The sequence below is a fragment of the Talaromyces stipitatus genome, genomic scaffold, assembly GCF_000003125.1.
Source record: "Talaromyces stipitatus ATCC 10500 scf_1105507295515 genomic scaffold, whole genome shotgun sequence".
Lineage (NCBI taxonomy): Eukaryota > Fungi > Ascomycota > Eurotiomycetes > Eurotiales > Trichocomaceae > Talaromyces > Talaromyces stipitatus.
In genome coordinates, this window is record NW_002990118.1 from 1,107,539 (window position 1) to 1,124,349 (window position 16,811).

Consider the following 16,811-nt stretch of genomic DNA (forward strand, 5'->3'; position numbering starts at 1 on the left):
GTGAAAATGCGTATCCTTTGTCATTTTAAAATCATATCTCCCCTTGGCACTGGCTGGACAGGGTTAGTGGTGTGTACGTACACTAAGGCTAGGGGTGTGTCTTGGATAGAACTTCAAAAAGCGTGCATTGCGCTCGACCTGGTTGACTTCACATCAGCTCATGCGCATGGACAAATCTAGTTAATGCATGAGATATATTCCAGTAAAATCATGTGATTGTAGGAGGCAGTGTTTCATGCTCAAAAGATGCGGTAAGGTAGTTGGCTGTTCAAAATTGACTGCCCCGGTGATCACGACTAGCCAACTGTATGCTCCATAGACTCGTACGGGATTAGGCTCCTTCTAGTGCTTTCATGGAAGAATCGAAGAGTCCGGGGAAGGAAAAGCCAAAGTCAAATTGAAAGCCAAATCCCATCAAGAAGATTCCAGAAGCTGAGAACGGAGCACATTACTCGAGGGTCAAAACACAAATTTAGATCCCAAGAAACCGATCGATTCTGTTGGGTAGATGGAAGAGGATCCTTTAGCCAGCGAATTCGGAGACCAGAGCAGCGATGTATTAACATGAAATCGGCAACATCTACCGGTAGCGGGGATGAATAGATATGTCCGAAGGTTGCATTTCTCTTTGAGCCAATTGCGATTAGCAAGATTAGAAGTCTCTGACGCTCTTCAAACCTTCGTTAATTGCGCCGACTTGACGTTTTTCGTCGCAAGTTGCCAACATTAGAATGTTTATCCTGCTAACCACTTGCTTCCTAGCCCTCTTATGAGCACTTACTAAGTGGATACCTAGAGGCTAATGAGTAATGTTCAATAGTTAACGACACAGTAACCTATTTAAGTTAACATGTTCTGTTTCAAGTTGTTATTTTGTATTTTAAGACTCTTTGGCCATATAAATTAGTTAACTAAGCACCTTAGTCAGATGCATTCCGGTCAGTGCCGAGCTCAACACTCCGACTTGACGCCGATAGCTACGTAACCCTTCTCTAACAAGTTAACATCCATCGATTGAATCATTATCAATCAAACTCGGTGAGCTGATCGGATATCACGCCCTACGAGTCAGTATTTATGGAGGCGGGACCAGCCGCTTCCATTAGATGATGAGATCAGTGGAGTGATGCCCACAATAAGTTATTGGAATGAGGATCAACGTTAAGATGCGGAGTAAAAGCCTCCATCTTTGAGTCCGAGAAGGTATGTACCTGGATTCTTCAGTATCTAGGTAGGCAGCCGTCAAGCATGCCGAACCCACAAACCGAGAGACCCTGGGAACCTTGGAATTACTTATCCTAAAGTATATAAAAAGTAGCAAAGCTGTTTCCATCAATCTGTCGAGATGCATTATGGTGTGGCCATTTACTGCAATAAGTCAACGAGGGCCCATCGTAATGACAGCCCCATAGCAGTATCACTAATAGCCAACTTACACTTGAGCATAGAAAAGCAAGGAGATATGAGGATCAGGAGTATTGTCTTGGCTCTTCCACTAAATAAGAGGAAAACCTACTTTAGGAGGATCGACGTCTCTCATAATCTTGAGAGATATTCGCTGTCGAAGATTCCATTATCACATGTAGTATCGGTCAACGCTGGCAGATTCTGAGTCTCTTCATAAGAGTGTCATGCTACTTTCCGCTCAATTAGTCGATGTATCTTGCTTTGGATACCATAGCTCATGTTGGTAAGGAATTCTCCGCGAGTGAGTGTGACCACGTACCTAGGAATGTATCCTTCTTTGAGTGAGCCCGGGAGTTGTTGTTCGAGATAGTGAGAAAATTCGGTATCATAAGTCAGGTCAGGAGAGACATTTGTAGCAGTAACGTACATGGGTCTGGATGAAAAGCAATGAAGGGTCATTCCAAGCGAAGGGCGATCTATAATTTTAGGTATCGTTGATTGATGCGAATCTTCTGGTCAAGTGTCAATAAAGTCACCGATTTATATGCTCGTCATATAATTCTCACCTCTCAATTTTTTGCTCTCCTTGAGCACAAAAAGATCCTATTACTCGACCGACATTTCCATCTTCGAATCTTATCTTGCGTCGCCAGGCATGTCGTACAGCCTTGTTGAGACATTTGTTAACGAATACCTCGAGGATATTCCCATTTTCATGTAGTGATATGTCGCTGAATATCGATTAGAAATAACCTCGAGCTTGGGATCGTGGGTGTTCCTTTCCGTACGCTGCGGCTTTTTGGACGGACGGAATCTTCTTGTACGAACCAAGAGTCGCTATAGAGCTTGAGGGTAGCAAATTCTCAGCTATGCAACGGATTGGGTGTGATGAGACATGATCTGTCATCTGGTTATTCAAAGCCATCGCACGGAATACAAAAATCCAGTAAGTAGCACTAAATATCGATGCGGGCCGGTGAGATGCGAATTACTCATGGATTGAGATCGAGCTCATCCGTACCTTTGCGTATGCCGAAAGTTCAAATCATGAAAAATGGCCTCGACCGGCCATTTTTCCTAGAACAATATTTCTGGTCCTAATTTTTATTAATATGATAACACTGAAGGTTCTCCTGTGAAGCGAGAATGCATTCTAACCCATGTTTGTATTGCAATGTTGAAGGGCTCAGGGCCTAAAGAGCGATCATTTCGTCAAACTCTCTGCCAGTTGCTTGGCCTCCTTTTGAGCGATCCGGATCACAGGGGTTTGCAATGATGCCGAACGAAGCTCTTGGGAGAAGGAATCATCAGTAAAATTCGTCGCGAAGCAATTCTCATCAAAGGATAACCGCCTATATGTCCAACCTTGAGAAACTGAACATATTAGTCACACGCACGATAATCTAGACGACTTCTGCATGATTGTGTACATTCTTCTTCCTGAATATAAAGCACATTTGTTTCATGAACGTATCATCTCAAGCTGCCATCAACGTGGACAATCTACTTGACACGAATCAAGTTCGACTTGAGACACTAACCATTGAACTGTAGTAATGCACGCCTCGAAAAGCGAAAAGCACGAAATCTGGCATGATTAACAAAAGCTTTGGATGTACTTATCATATTTGATTAATAGTAACTCATAACTGGAGTCTCGAATACCACTCTTCCTATCCGACACTGTCACAACCTCCAATTGGACACCAGCGACCAAACCCTAATTTGGCCGCCAAAATTTCCTAAAAGGGAAATTTGTAAATATGACGAACCACAGCATTTGTTTTTGCTCCCCAATCCTTCGGTCGCGCAACATCTTTCTTTGACCAGGAAAAGGAGCGTGACTCTACCTGGGTAGCTGATTTCATCGCACTTCTAGTCCCTCAGGTGCTTCGAAATAAATTAAATATCTGTTGTGTGGTAGAAGCATTGGTAGATCTAGCAGAGATAAGATGAAATCGAACATACTACGAAAGGATCGCTACAAGATCAGCCGCAAATCCACGCCAATGCTTCGAGGATTCTAGGCAGATTTTGCTTCTTCCGTCGAGTATTAGTCTTCAGTTCATCTGTCCTTCTTCACCACTTGCCATACTCTTCCCAAAATACTCTTGACTTAATCGAATAGGAATTTCAAGATCCAAATTCTTCCCCAGCGAAACGGACGAGCGAGGACCAGCGAAGGTGGGCAGGTTTCCTTTGAGACATCCCCGCCTTTACATCATCTGTCAAAACTTCAACATCTAAAGACAGTAGTATGTTATTACTTAAACAACTATAGCCAATCCGATACGTCCGATGCACCTCGACCAACCAGAAGAAGATAGGACCGATTTCCGAGAGGTGCAATCGCTCGGAAGACGTATAAACCCAGTATTCAAAACGTACAAGCTTCTCGAGAACAAATCCCTGTCCAGCATGCTGCGTACTAAGGACGACATCAAAACCATTTCTCAGGAAGAGTCACGAGGCTAGCAGCAGGAACAAAGGGAAGACATACTCGCAGAGGGCACAATAAAAATTTTTACTACATGAATACTACATATCGCTGTCAATATTGAAATCCTGACCTACAGATTCCCTTCAGCGGACAGCGGCCGGGATCAACGCTATGTCACTCGACGTTCAAATCCGTTGTGTCAGTCTCCGATCGATCCCCAAGCGTGCCATCAACATGAGGCTTGCAGAACCAAGCGCCATCGAGCCGGCGTAATAAATAGCAGGATGAAACGCGTCGATTCCTCTCTTTTCGCCTCCACTGGCATTCAGCAGGTATCCAGCAATCGGGGCTCCCTATGGAGATATACATGGTCAGTAATTCATAGCTGATACTCATCACAGCAGCGATACTCACCAAGAGATAGCCCCCGCCCCAACCCGTAACCACCATACCCATAGCAACAGACACTCTTGCCGAACCGAATACATTGCTCACAACGGTTGGCATTGTAGCGAAAAACCCACCGTTAGCCATACCATTAATAATCACAAAGACGATGAGCGGTCCCAAGGAGCTAGAGACCGGCCAGAGCACCAAGGCACTCAGGGCACTTAGTAGCAAGGATGAAAACACAGTGTTCAATGGCCCAATTCTGTCAGAACTGAACCCGCAGAGTAGACGACCAATGGCAGATGAGAAATTGAATGCAGCCACCAGACCTGCACCGGCGCTGGAAGTCATATGAAGTGAATTTGTGTAAAGAGGCAGGAAAAACGGGGGTACGAAGAGTGGAAACGTTGCGAGTGCTCCGCCCAAAAAGATGAGAATGAATCTATAATCCCGGAAAAGACGCCATTCAATAAATGAGGTCGGCCGGATCGGAACACGCTCCTTGATGAGATATGCTGCTGGCAAGCCCGTGGCAAGCGTGATGAATCCCAGTACTCGGAATGTCCATGCTATACCAAGGGACTGCAAAAGGCCGTTAGTCACAAAACTGATAATGGCACCACCGAGTCCGCCACCTGCATAAACAATACCGTTGGCGATTCCTCTTTTGGTCTTGAAATACTGAGCTGGCGTTACAGACACGACCTGTCACCAATAAGTATAATGTAGATTCTTCGAAGGAACTTGGCTTTACCATAAACATTAGACTGAAAGATAAATGGATTAGCGATCTCTCATCCCTTAGATAGACCAATTCGATGCAATGCATACCTAGTTCCCAAACCCATAACCAGCCCAATAGTCATAAACAACCCAACCACATCCCCCGTCACGAATCCAGCCATCACCTCCCCGAGCCCAAACAAAGAAACACCCAACAACCCACTCAGCCGCGGCCCCAATTTACGTATGACTCTCGCATTGACCACCGCCATAAACGAAACACAAGCCGTCGTAAGCGACCCAACAAAAGCCAACGTCGAAGCCGAGCTGACTCCCTGCTCTACCAGCGCTGCTTGGAAAACACCCCAACAATAGGTTGTGCCGACGAACCAAAAGCAAATCACTGCGCAGGCAAAGATGAGAACCCAGCCGTAGCCGCCGTCGGGGACTTCAGAGTCTGCGACTAGGGAGGCTTGCATTACATCGTCATCTTCGTGATGGCTTGTGGAGTGGTTGTTGGCGGCGGCGGCTGTGGTTCTGGCGACATTGTTGGGAAGTTCAATGGCTGTTGTGGTAGTTGTTGTTGCCATGGTCAGTATATACAATTGAAAGAATTCTGTGAAGGATTGATCTAAAGGTATAGAGAGAAGAAAGAAAAGAAAAAAACTGATTTAAGTTAGTTGTAGACTTGATTACTAATATCAGCAGTATCAGCAGATAAGAAGCGATAATTGTGTAATTGGTCATCAACTTCTTAAGCGGTGGCCCGTAGTTTTCTGTAGCTTTCCAATGGAATAGAGAAGTTTTTAAGTTTGAAGAGCAAGCATGCGGTGTACACAATTTGGAATCGGGTAGTATTGTCCAAGCCATTTAGATGTGTTATAAACGGCCTCTAATTCATTGTTCTAGTTCTATGGTGTAGGCATGACCACGTTCATCAAGTCAGAGTTTACTTGCCTCCGGAACCCCAGAGACATACCATACATTCATGACATGATAAACAATGTAAAAGAAAGCTCCTATTCGTTTTCGAACCTGAATTGAACACAAGTGTCATCAAGTTCAGTGGAGCCCCAAGACAGAGACAAAATATATACAGTACATAGAACACTCAAGCTAACCCCAATATCCCCGTGAAACGCAAACCCAGACCTCAACTGCTCCGAATCGACATGAAGACAAAGATTTAGAAATGAAACGGTATCGAGGATGTTTGTTTTGAGTGAATTAAGAGACAATCATCATTGTGAAAAGGAAATTCCGATAGTCATGTTATCGAACTCGAGGTTTTTTGAGTAATCGATCCAAACAGCAGCATATAAAAAAGGAGAATCGATTGTACGGAGAATTCAATTCACGATAACCGGTCTATGATTGAAATGGTCGTAAAGATAATAATTATAAAAACGCCGGGAATCGATGATACAGCGAATTGAGTACGGTCAAAAGGTTAATTAGTTGTTTAACCGCCAAACAAGTTCCAGTACTTCGTCGCCTCCCTCAACGCGGCGAATGTAGAATTGTCGAACTGGCCTCCTTCAACAATGGCGTCCTCAAGTCGGAGTGAGATCTTGTCTGCTTCCTTTGACCGGAGAGGACCTAATGTACGCACGAAGGACTCGTCAGTAGAGCCGTTGAGGTCATCCCACGTCTTTTCCATGGCGAAAGCGCCATAGTCATCTGATATACTGGCTCCGTGATGAATAACCGAGTAACCGTTCGTCAGAACCCATCCATCAGCGAATCTCCATTGGCGAAGCACGCAGTTGGTGCCGCAGACATCGCGGACGGCGGTCATCTTGACAACGTCTGCAGAGAACCATGATTTCCAGTGATGAAGAGAAACTGGGATAGAGCGCGCAGCTTCGAACCATCCCGAAGCATCGTTCATCAAATCTAATTGGTTGAGCCCGGTCTCCATTTCAAGCTTGGTGCGAGTGTATTGATAGACACAGTGAGCAATCTTTCCATCTCCGTGATCGGTACCGGCGTCACACTCGTCCCAGATCCGACCTAGTTCATCCATCAAAGGGCGGGAGAAGAACATTCCAGCTCCTCCATAGGCGAAAATTCCAAACATAGACAGTTGACTATCGCTTTCAGTCACGGTGCCAATATAATGAGGCTTCGTGTCGTCGTATTTGCCCAACATGTGCAAAAGTCGAGGCATGGATAAGAAGAAAGTGTCATCATCCATGATACAGAACCATCTGGTTTCGGGACGGGCATGATCAGCCAAGAGCTTCACCAGCAACGAATATCGGTTCTCGTAGTCAACGTCGGACTCGTAAAGCTCAATGTTCAATCCAAGACTCTTAGCCTTCCGCTGTGCCTTTCTCTGATCCGCACCAGGCTCAATAAAGACCAAGAATCGGGTGTTTGTATAGCCTGCCCAGACCGAAAAGGCATCCATTGAGTCCATCAATCTCTCCATATTCGTGGAAATTGCAAAGTCGATATGTGAGGCATCTCTGAAAGGTAACGAGGGAGGAACTCGGACGGTAATCGGTTCCGAGCAGTTAACGGTAGTTTGGACATTGGACGACAAGGACGTAGGGCGTTCATCAAAAAGGTTCACATCCATTTTGGTCGTGATCGGTATTTCTTCCTTGTCGGTAAGGGTAACATAAATCTCACGGCGGGAATATTTGACATCTCCGGTCAAACCATATCTCTCCACAACACCGGTATCGATGTTGCATGTTCCCGCTCCGGCTGTGAGTGACGGAGGTTTGGCGACCGATCCGGTATGTTCGTCATGGTCGTAGCCGGAGACTGAAGGGATAAATTGTACCCGGCGTCTGGAGAAGTTATAAGAAAAGAAGAAGAAAAGGGCTGCTATAGTCGCTATTAGGATTAATCGTATTCTTTTCTTCTGTCGCGTGGCGGGCCCCACGAAGAAAGCGTCCTTTGCGATGGACATGATGTCCGGTTGCGCTGACGCTCGTCTGAATGTATTATGGTCGACTCCCGATAGTCAGAGAACAAATCGACTTTCTCAATATCGTGTCAAACCGATGTGTCGTCGAATTGCGTCTATAGACTCCAAGAAAATCGTTCGTAATCCGGCGTCAATAACTGAAGAGTCCTGAGTCAGGGGGAGAAGCGCGATGATTTGAAACGAGCGTCGGCGGGTCACGGAACCGCTTAGGAGAAACACATGGAGAAGACACAGCGAGCGAAAGTATGGTTTGGAGTGGTGGTTTTTCAACAGAGGATCGTATAGGTATAGAGCGACGAGGACGTAGAGAAGAAAAGAGAAGTAGATCAGGGGATATCGTGGAGTGTCTCAGAAATTGAAGATAAAAAGATGGGAGCGACAAGTGGCTGAACGCGGCCGCTATGTCCGGCGGTGGCCAATCACGTGCGTGCCCTAACATCTAGCCCCACTCTGACCCTCGTGCTTTTCTTTCGAGGACAACGACTTTAACAATAAATATATCCTTGAATGATTCAGTTCCTCAAGTGTATCTGGAATTCATTCTTAATGTCCTCTGAATCTGTTGCTCTCTCCGGAAGAATGAGGACAAACGTTCTTGAGCACAGGCCGAACCCCTAGTGGAGAACGATCTACGTACGCTGTGGGAAATATATGTGGATCGCAACTTATGACAGTCCACCATTCGTCTGAGACGTACAGGAGTACGTACACAGGTCAATTCATATGAAATTGCTCATCCCTGGCTACTGTTTGGCTGATCCCTAAGGGTTTAAAGATCGCCGAAAAGCGTACGGAGTGCAATGCACTAAGTCAGTTATTGCTAGGCGTGTGTATGCACGGAGTATTTGACACTCCTTCGGTGTTGACACTTTGGCTTCCTCAACAAGCTCAATCAAGTACGGAATAGATTGTGCGAGAGAAAATGTCGTATAAGCGTCTATCGACATTTTCATCGAGTCTATTGGAAGGATTGGCTTTGTCGACGAACTACTTCACCCGGAGTTTCAGATTCTATCAAGTCTGTGACTATGCCGCGTTAAACACGGCAAGATAGCGGTGATACTAAGATATTCATAATATTGAATGTCCTTATACTGCACAGTGCACCTGAGGGATTGTGGTCCAGGCAGTACATATGATATTTAACCAGAAGAGTACTCCTCGGTGTTTCAGGTTTGGCTTTCCGACTCATCTGAAGCTTGACTACATTTTCTCTCTCTGCCAGGAGTTCCCTGATCATTGCATGATTTCCACGACTTGGAAAGTAGCATTTATTCTGGAAATGAAACAGATGCGCAGCACTAAAACAGCTCGAGCTTTGTGCCTTTCACTTGGAATGATCAATCTGGAGCTCAGGATCATTTAGTACTGCGCACCCTGGTGGTTTATGTATCAACTCGAGAAGGCTCCAATGGATCATCAAAGATCTATTCGGATTCAATTTATGTACACACCAATGATTAGGGATTTATGGCCATGCCAGGACGAATCTATACATTGCCCAAGCACTAACATATACAAACCGTCCATCCATCATCACCGGATATCTAATTAGTGTCGTTGGACGTATAATTCACATGCGGTGCGAATCTCATCTCGACCGCTCCAACATCAAACACACTTACAACATTCTTTTGGAAAACATCTCCCAAGATATACAAATCCTCTGAAGCATTACTACCACCATCAATAATACCGGAAATACACGTATTATTTCCCACATTCAGAATCATATCCAAGGGATTGATGATAAACTCCGTGCCACCAATTGTGATGGAGTGCTTGGGGGCTGTCGCATTGCAAGAAACAACATATGCGCCCTCATCTGCACTATAGGTGGCTGGTGGAGAGAAAGCGGCGTTGATTTCGTTAGCCATGCTGGTCGGATAGTAGTTTAGAGTTGTCCCAGAGTCGACCTGCCAATGTCAGTTTTGTCAATCCTCCTCCCCTCTTCGCGACAGAATAAGCTTACAATGTACATAGCACCCGATCCGCCTGAAAGAGCCTTTCCGTTCAGGTTGATACTGTCTACCTCAACGGTATAAAAGTCATATGCTTTGGGATAGCCCTGTATCGAAGTGATAAGGATCGGTGTACTGGTAAACGTCTCATCAAAGTCGATAGGTGGGAGACCACCCAGGGTGAGATATCCGGCTGGGCCGGATACGTCGCGTAAGATAGCGAGACTGAAGTAAGAGTCGACCAGGCCCCTCTCGTACATGGTGGTGAAGAGGGGATTGTACACTTTCTGTGTACCGTTGGTGTAGGCGCTCGTTCTGTGGTCATTCATTGTCAATACATATCGACCCCGAAAAGGAAGGAGGCTTACAGAGCAGGATAAGCGAAACCAGTCAATCCAGAAGTGGTCCCATCACCAAACCAACCGGTATAATTTCCCAGAGCAATAATCTGGCCCTTAACAGCGATACCAGCCAAGGTAACAGTTTCCGTGCCCACTGGTCCCTGCAAAAACTCTCCATCTCCATATCCAATACTAAACTGTTCATTCTTGACAGTCTTGAATGTCTTTTCGAGAGTATACGGAGTACCGAATCCGCAATACGACTCAGCCTCTTGCTTCTTGGTCGAAACATCCACACATTCAAACCCTTTCTCAACAACCCAGGTATCACTCGAACCCGTATCAAGAATGACTTCGAAGTTTTGCGTACCAATCGTAATCGGAACCGCGAATTCCTGTCCTTCTTCGAGAGAAGTTAGCCCCGTGGACCCCTTAGGCAAGCCCTTGCAATAAGCGGCGCTATGTTTTGCGCTTCCGCTCGTGACTTTTTTCAGTTCGACATAGTTTGACGATTTGGATAGGGTGCTTGAAGAAGCAAATGGGGTTGGTTTCCAGGTTGTAGCATTGATGCCGCGTTTGGATCGGAAGGAAGTGTCGGGTGTAGCCTCGACTCCGAGAGAGGAGAAGAGTAGGGCTGTAGCCACGGATGAACTGGAGATGAAGCGCATGGTGTGACAATCACCAAATTACCTAGTCAGGGATTAGAAGCAAAAATTCATTTGGGTTCGTGACAAGGAACGAGACGGTCTGAGGAGCTTATATAGCTTATGGGTTCTTATCAGTAAAGGTGCCGTTCGATTAGGTATCGAATCATTTCGTCGATCGAAAAGACTTCAAAGAACACTCTAATAAAGCTTAGCCAGGTACTAAAAAGCTAGCCAGCTATATAGCCAGTTAGAAATGGAGGTTAACCCCCGAAGCGCCACTTGTTCTAGCACTATCTTTGCTGACTCGTGGGACGGAAAGCATTTACACCATGTGTAAAATGAAACTATCCCATAGTCCTCGGATTCATCCACGAATCATGGTGCAAATCATGCAGTCCAATTTACAAGATGGTACCTGACTCCATCTACCGGGTGAATTCTGCAGGATTCCCCAGAAAGATTGAAACACAAGCTCATCACCTGCCAATTCAAGGCAAGGCCGGGGCAGCCACAGAGATAGCAGCGTAGTATAAGCTTAATTAGCCCTGTCACTAGGCGGGCTTAACTCCGCTCTTAGGCTTCGAATCAGCGTATCGAGATGCTGAATCATTTATTTTTAAAGTGTCTCAATTCTGGTAAAAGTTGCCTATTTTGAAGAAGTGATCCGTGTGAAGGCTATCTGTCTGCTCTAGTACTGAAGAATACTTAGATTATCTTATTGCTTCCGATCGGAAGAAGTGATACATTTCACTACAGCCATGCTACTATTCGCATTGTGTAGTTCTTCAGGCATCGTATTATTTGGAGCGTATAGCGTTATACCTAGATACTGGCCAAGAGTTCATTGTCAATCGTCGGGGTAGATCTACAAGTACTTGGAGAAGAAAGCTCCGATTTCCTTGTATCTATCATCAAACATAAATATCAGCAACTCTCCAAGTTGGTAATTCGAAAAGACAATACTCACCCTCGCTCATACTCCTTCTTATTCTCAGCATCATCGAGATCGGCGCGTGCACCCATCCAGCCGTGGTGCATGGTCGTGTAAGTTTCGACATAAGAGTCAAGTGAACTCTTCTCGAAGATGGCCTTGTATTCGGCAGTCACGTCTGTAGACTCATCTTTTGAGGCGAGGACGACATGGGGAATGACTGCATTCTTGGCATCGTTGGCATCGTACAGTCTTGATATCCATTAAAAAGACGGACTTTTCTCTTTAGTGTCTGAGAACTCACCCGGGATGTACTTGGCCGGAGACAGCATATGAAGTCCCTTCTGTAGATTCGAGGACAGCAATCTGTCATACATACCTCAGCACAATCCAGACCTTCAATCTCAAAATAATGTGCTCACCTTCCCACCCCAGCAAAGTCCTAAAATACCCCATTTCTCAACACTAGGATACTTACCCTTCGCCTCCGCCAACCAAGCATTCACCTTGGGCAAGACCAATGGCGGTGCAGCATTTTCCGCGAAGAAAGTCTGAAAAGCGATCCTCTTCTCCTCATTGTCCGGTGGGATCCAATCGTGCAGAGCGTACCAGTTCTCCAAAACGTCCGGCACAAAAGTCACTGCACCGGTTTGAGCGGCTAGTAGGTCTGCTCCCTGCAGGGTTTGGGGGTAGAAGCCGAAGATGTCGTAGATCACGACGACGCCGGATTTGGAGGATGTGTTTCCGGTGACATCTGAATGTCGTGGCCAGGTACTTTGTAGTCTTAGATGGTGTGGACGACTACTTACAGGTATCGAGATTGGCAATCTTTACTACAGGGACTTTTTGGTTGGTCCCGATAGGGGTACGAGTACAGCAACTCTCGGCAGTAGACATGATAGCATATAGATTCTTGTAAATACTCCAAACGATTATTGGAAAAAAAAATTTGATATAATGATAGAGACCCATTTAAAGAATTTATACCTGCTTCTTATGCCGTAATATATCCATCCCCGAGCCTCAGTTCAGCCCCGCTATCAGCACAAGGAAAATGCGCACGTAGGACAACTTATCAATCTCCAATCCCAGCATTGGGAACCGGAACGTTCACGTTTCAGTTCATCTCTTCTTGTGAAGCTGTATATTCGCAGATACACTAGTGCCTGTATCAGCCCGGGACCGGTCAATCGCTGAGTCAATTCGGGAATCCTGACTGATCAATTCAAAAAGTGTTAAAAAATGATTTATATCATAGCAAAAAAATAGTTTTAGGGTGCAGAAAATGGGAAGGCCTGGGCAAGCCACCAAAGCAAAAGTTCTACGACACGGGTAAGGATCATACTGGTCTCGACTCGCGGCCTGTGTTCTGGATTCCTGATCTTTCTGGTTGCTGCACCCAATCCTCCATCTAAGATATGAAACTCATTGCAAGAGTGTCAATATGACACTCTCTGGAACATATCAATTATCAAGCACTACTAGCTGGACCCTTTCAAAAACCATTCTCCGGAACATCCACCACCCATCACTTCAAAACACACCACATGCATACATGAAGAAGAAAAACTTCAATTCCCTACTATATCGCTATCATCATCATCATCATCACCAGCCAGAGTTGACTCTAAACATACTCCATGGACGCCCTTCTACCATAATGAAGCCGATTTAATCGAAAAGAACATGCTCGATAGCGGTTGCCGGACATGGGGTGTCGTCATGTAGAGATGCACCTACAAGAGCAAGTCTGACTGGGAGGAATTCATGCGTCGCTTCCTCCATCATGTTAGATATACACTCGAGTTCCATGACGGCCTTGATATGCTAGATTCATTTGTGCCTACGGTTATAGACGATAGGGAGCGGTTTGACAGTGTCACTCAGCTATTGTGCGTGATTATTTCAGCCAGTGGGCGCGTACTGCGTGTGAAACCGAACAGGGGATTCCGTTTGATCGTGCCCAGTGGAATCCATGGTATAGATTATGTATTATGGTTGACGAGGAGACGTTGCAGTCCGTTCTGGACATTCCACCTGAGGATGTGGACAGCTATAATAGCACTGGCTTTGTGATTCTGATCGATGGTACGTGGCAGCCATATCTCCTGAGTGAAGAAGATTTAGAGGGTTATATCAGCCCTCCACCGGAGAATGATTTCGAGCCAGTCCAGGGGTGCACGCTGGAAGATGTAGGCTGGATGAAGGTGCACTGTCATCGGGCTCAAATAGTGGCTTCTGCTCATATTTGCGATGGCGGTGACTGGGAGAGGGAGTATAGTCGTCCTCCTGAGATTGGTTTCTTCTGATCTGACATTATACTACCTTGGAGCCGTTTTTGATACTAAATGGTCGACCCTCTTATAGTAAAAGTGCACAGAATTGGCAACTCGGGACTTCCGTCAGCTTGAAAATGTCAAAAATAATCTGATCATCGCTAAAATTACATTCAAGCGCAATATGTTAAGGCACTATCTAAGGCAACTAATTTCTACGGACGGAGACAAGGACCACTAGCGCAGAGCTTCCTAAAGGAAAATACGATTCCGCACAAGCAATGATGTTGCTTTGCTCTATTTTGCTGGATCTTACCGGTTGCAACTACCAATTTCAAGAGTCTGGGGGTTTAATTTACCTCAAAGATATTAAAAAAACAACAGGAATGAAACAGTCGCCTCCTAAAATCGTTGACCTACCGTTATAACGACCCCGCCATCGAGACAATTTCTCCGAATTCCTTTCACAAAACAGCTCAAGATGACTGCCACAGTCCAGTCCCTACGAGCCCTCCTCCAACGCTCCACAATCGAAGATCACGATGAAATCCTCAAAGCTAGCAATGAAGTACTGAAAAAGTCTAAGACGGACATTCAAGCACAGCATTCAAAAGTGGTGGCATTGATTAAACTCGATCGATATGACGATACATTGCGCGTATTCGAAGATGCTGGAGATGCGCTGAAGGGGAAAGCTGCGGTGGAATACGCCTATGCACTGTATAAGTGTGGGCGATTAAGGGAGGCTGCAGAGGTTGCTGCGAAGTCTGCGGGGGGACGGGGTGCGAAACATGTGGAGGCTCAAGCTGTATGCTTTTCTTCGCCTCTGCGTGCTATTCTTGAGGAATCACTAAACTGATATTTTCCGCTGTGTAGAGCTACCGTGCTGAAAATTTCGCCAACGCAGCGACGATATATGATGGCCTGTTGGGAGACGAGGAAGAGCTAGGTAATGAGTACAATGACCTGCGCATTAACACTTGGGCTACAGACGCACAGAGGTTATGGCAAAGAGAGGGCGATTTGTCTCGAGCGAGGAAACCTGCCCGAGAGGATTTGGAATCATTCGAGACTTCATACAATGCGGCTTGTGCAAGTTTGGCCAGGGGTGATCTCAAGCAGGGTGAGATACTGCTGAAACGAGCAAAGGGTAAGTCAGCAGTTTCATATTCAATGCAGACAGTAGACTGATTTGTGTAGAACTTTGCAAAACATCCGAGGATTTATCGCCGGAGGAGAAAGAGAGTGAACTACTACCTATCGCCATCCAGCAGCTTTATTCACTCGTCATCCAAGGTAAATTGGAAGAAGCGGAAGAGATTGTGGAGGAGATTTCACTCGACAAGTAAGCAATGCCTCCTCTGAGTTCATTTCTTTTACTCACATCTTCTAGCATTGTAGAAAAGTCGACCGCGAGAATCGCCCAGAATAACATCCTCATCACACAACATCAGAATATCAACCCGTACATACTACACAAGAAATTTCACGAAGCCCCAGAGCCTGAAGGAAGCGATACATTTTTCAAGTTCCAATCGGATACTCTCGAGGCAAACTCACATGCTCTTGATCTACAAGTCCAAAAATATGATGGCGTGATCCGATCGACGGCCAAGGCACTGGCACGACGACCTTATCCCTCCACCAATCCCCACGATAATTTGCTCTCGATTTACAATGCTGCCGCTCGAGTGCGCGGCGAGACCAATCAGAAGGCTATTCAGGAACTACGCTCGCTGCTCGACCGACGACCTAAGGATATTGGGCTGGTCCTTACTATCGTTCAATTGTATGCCGGAGAAGGAAACACTACATCAGCGGTCAATGTCTTGGAAAGTAGTTTACGGTCACTGGAAGAGTCGATTTCTGAGAGTGATCAAGCTGTCCGCTACAACCCTGGGTTGGTCAGCGTTTTGATTGCATTGTATCAACGCGAAGGTCGCAAGTCGCATATCAAGACAGAGCTTGCCAAAGCAGCATCCTTCTGGCGCAAACAAAGTAGCGAACAGCAACCATCTTCACTATTGCGAGCTGCAGCTGCATCCCTACTTCATTCGTCTGACCCTGCCGATCTGGCTATTTCGCAGGAACTGTTTAGCACTCTCCGAAAAAAGAATCCAGCTGATAAATTCGCACTCGCGGGCTATGTAGCATCTTACGCTACCAGTGACTTACAAAAAGTGCAGAAGGAACTCAACATTCTACCCAGATCCCAAGATCTAGTATCCGATATCGACATCACGGCTTTGGAAAGCGCTGGCGTTCCTCAATCACAAGCCAGTCTTGCAGCCAATGCCGCCGTCATTGCCGGTGCCCGCAAGAGAGCGGCAAAAGAACAACAAAATGCCCGAGCGAAGAAACGCATCCGCAAGTCGAGATTACCCAAGGATTACGATCCGAGCAAGAAGCCTGATCCGGAGAGATGGCTACCACTCCGTGACCGATCTTCGTATCGGCCAAAGGGGAGGAAGGGGAAACAAAGAGCGGCGGATAGGACGCAGGGAGGAATTGTGAATGAAAAGGTTGAAGCAGAGAAGCAAAAGGCTGCTACTGGTGGTGGCAGTACTTTGGCGAAGAAGAAGAAGGGCAAGCGGTGATCACATGTATGCAAAGAGTATAACGGTAATATTGTTCAGCCGTACTACTAGCATAGTACTAGCTCTGTAATTAATTACCCCTCAAACCAGTCGAAACCCCTCCATCTAAGCCACACTTCGTTGTATCGAGGCAGTAAATAAACATCAGTCATGATTA

General features: G+C 45.9%; 6 protein-coding genes across 6 annotated transcripts; 2 read left to right on the forward strand and 4 right to left on the reverse strand.

Annotated features, from left to right (window-relative positions):
* Positions 1-4,032: 4,032 nt before the first annotated feature.
* On the reverse strand, positions 4,033-5,550 carry TSTA_044320 (monocarboxylate transporter, putative; the record flags this gene model as incomplete). Its single annotated transcript, XM_002484874.1, has 4 exons — positions 4,033-4,200; positions 4,262-4,942; positions 4,992-5,004; positions 5,069-5,550. The coding sequence occupies 4 exons, from the start codon at positions 5,548-5,550 to the stop codon at positions 4,033-4,035; spliced, it is 1,344 nt and encodes a 447-aa protein (XP_002484919.1).
* A 237-nt stretch (positions 5,551-5,787) lies between these two features.
* TSTA_044330 (uncharacterized protein) lies at positions 5,788-8,114 on the reverse strand. The gene has a single exon (XM_002484875.1). It carries the CDS (start codon positions 7,881-7,883, stop codon positions 6,423-6,425), a length of 1,461 nt encoding a protein of 486 aa, XP_002484920.1. The 5' UTR covers positions 7,884-8,114; the 3' UTR covers positions 5,788-6,422.
* A 1,334-nt stretch (positions 8,115-9,448) lies between these two features.
* On the reverse strand, positions 9,449-10,939 carry TSTA_044340 (aspartic-type endopeptidase, putative; the record flags this gene model as incomplete). The annotated part of the gene is made up of 3 exons (XM_002484876.1): positions 10,231-10,939; positions 9,874-10,177; positions 9,449-9,817 (listed from the first exon to the last, which is right to left on the reverse strand). Exons 1-3 carry the CDS (start codon positions 10,869-10,871, stop codon positions 9,449-9,451), a joined length of 1,314 nt encoding a protein of 437 aa, XP_002484921.1. The 5' UTR covers positions 10,872-10,939.
* Positions 10,940-11,715: 776 nt separating this feature from the next.
* TSTA_044350 (dienelactone hydrolase, putative) lies at positions 11,716-12,678 on the reverse strand (the record flags this gene model as incomplete). Its single annotated transcript, XM_002484877.1, has 5 exons — positions 11,716-11,755; positions 11,818-12,033; positions 12,086-12,147; positions 12,204-12,535; positions 12,591-12,678. The coding sequence occupies 5 exons, from the start codon at positions 12,676-12,678 to the stop codon at positions 11,716-11,718; spliced, it is 738 nt and encodes a 245-aa protein (XP_002484922.1).
* Positions 12,679-13,467: 789 nt separating this feature from the next.
* Positions 13,468-14,090, forward strand: TSTA_044360 (uncharacterized protein; the record flags this gene model as incomplete). Its single annotated transcript, XM_002484878.1, has 2 exons — positions 13,468-13,505; positions 13,691-14,090. 2 exons carry the CDS (start codon positions 13,468-13,470, stop codon positions 14,088-14,090), a joined length of 438 nt encoding a protein of 145 aa, XP_002484923.1.
* Positions 14,091-14,424: 334 nt separating this feature from the next.
* On the forward strand, positions 14,425-16,810 carry TSTA_044370 (signal recognition particle protein, putative). Its single transcript, XM_002484879.1, has 4 exons — positions 14,425-14,865; positions 14,934-15,207; positions 15,258-15,402; positions 15,451-16,810. The coding sequence occupies exons 1-4, from the start codon at positions 14,539-14,541 to the stop codon at positions 16,652-16,654; spliced, it is 1,950 nt and encodes a 649-aa protein (XP_002484924.1). The 5' UTR covers positions 14,425-14,538; the 3' UTR covers positions 16,655-16,810.
* Position 16,811: the final 1 nt, after the last annotated feature.

What these genes read in the sequence shown, in the direction of transcription:
- TSTA_044330 (XM_002484875.1), bottom strand. Translation starts at nt 7,883, where the DNA reads ATGTCCATCGCAAAGGACGCTTTCTTCGTGGGGCCCGCCACGCGACAG.
- TSTA_044370 (XM_002484879.1), top strand. Translation starts at nt 14,539, where the DNA reads ATGACTGCCACAGTCCAGTCCCTACGAGCCCTCCTCCAACGCTCCACA. An exon ending in AACATGTGGAGGCTCAAGCT is followed by an intron (nt 14,866 to 14,933) that starts GTATGCTTTTCT and finishes TCCGCTGTGTAG; the next exon opens with AGCTACCGTGCTGAAAATTT. An exon ending in GAGGAGATTTCACTCGACAA is followed by an intron (nt 15,403 to 15,450) that starts GTAAGCAATGCC and finishes CACATCTTCTAG; the next exon opens with CATTGTAGAAAAGTCGACCG.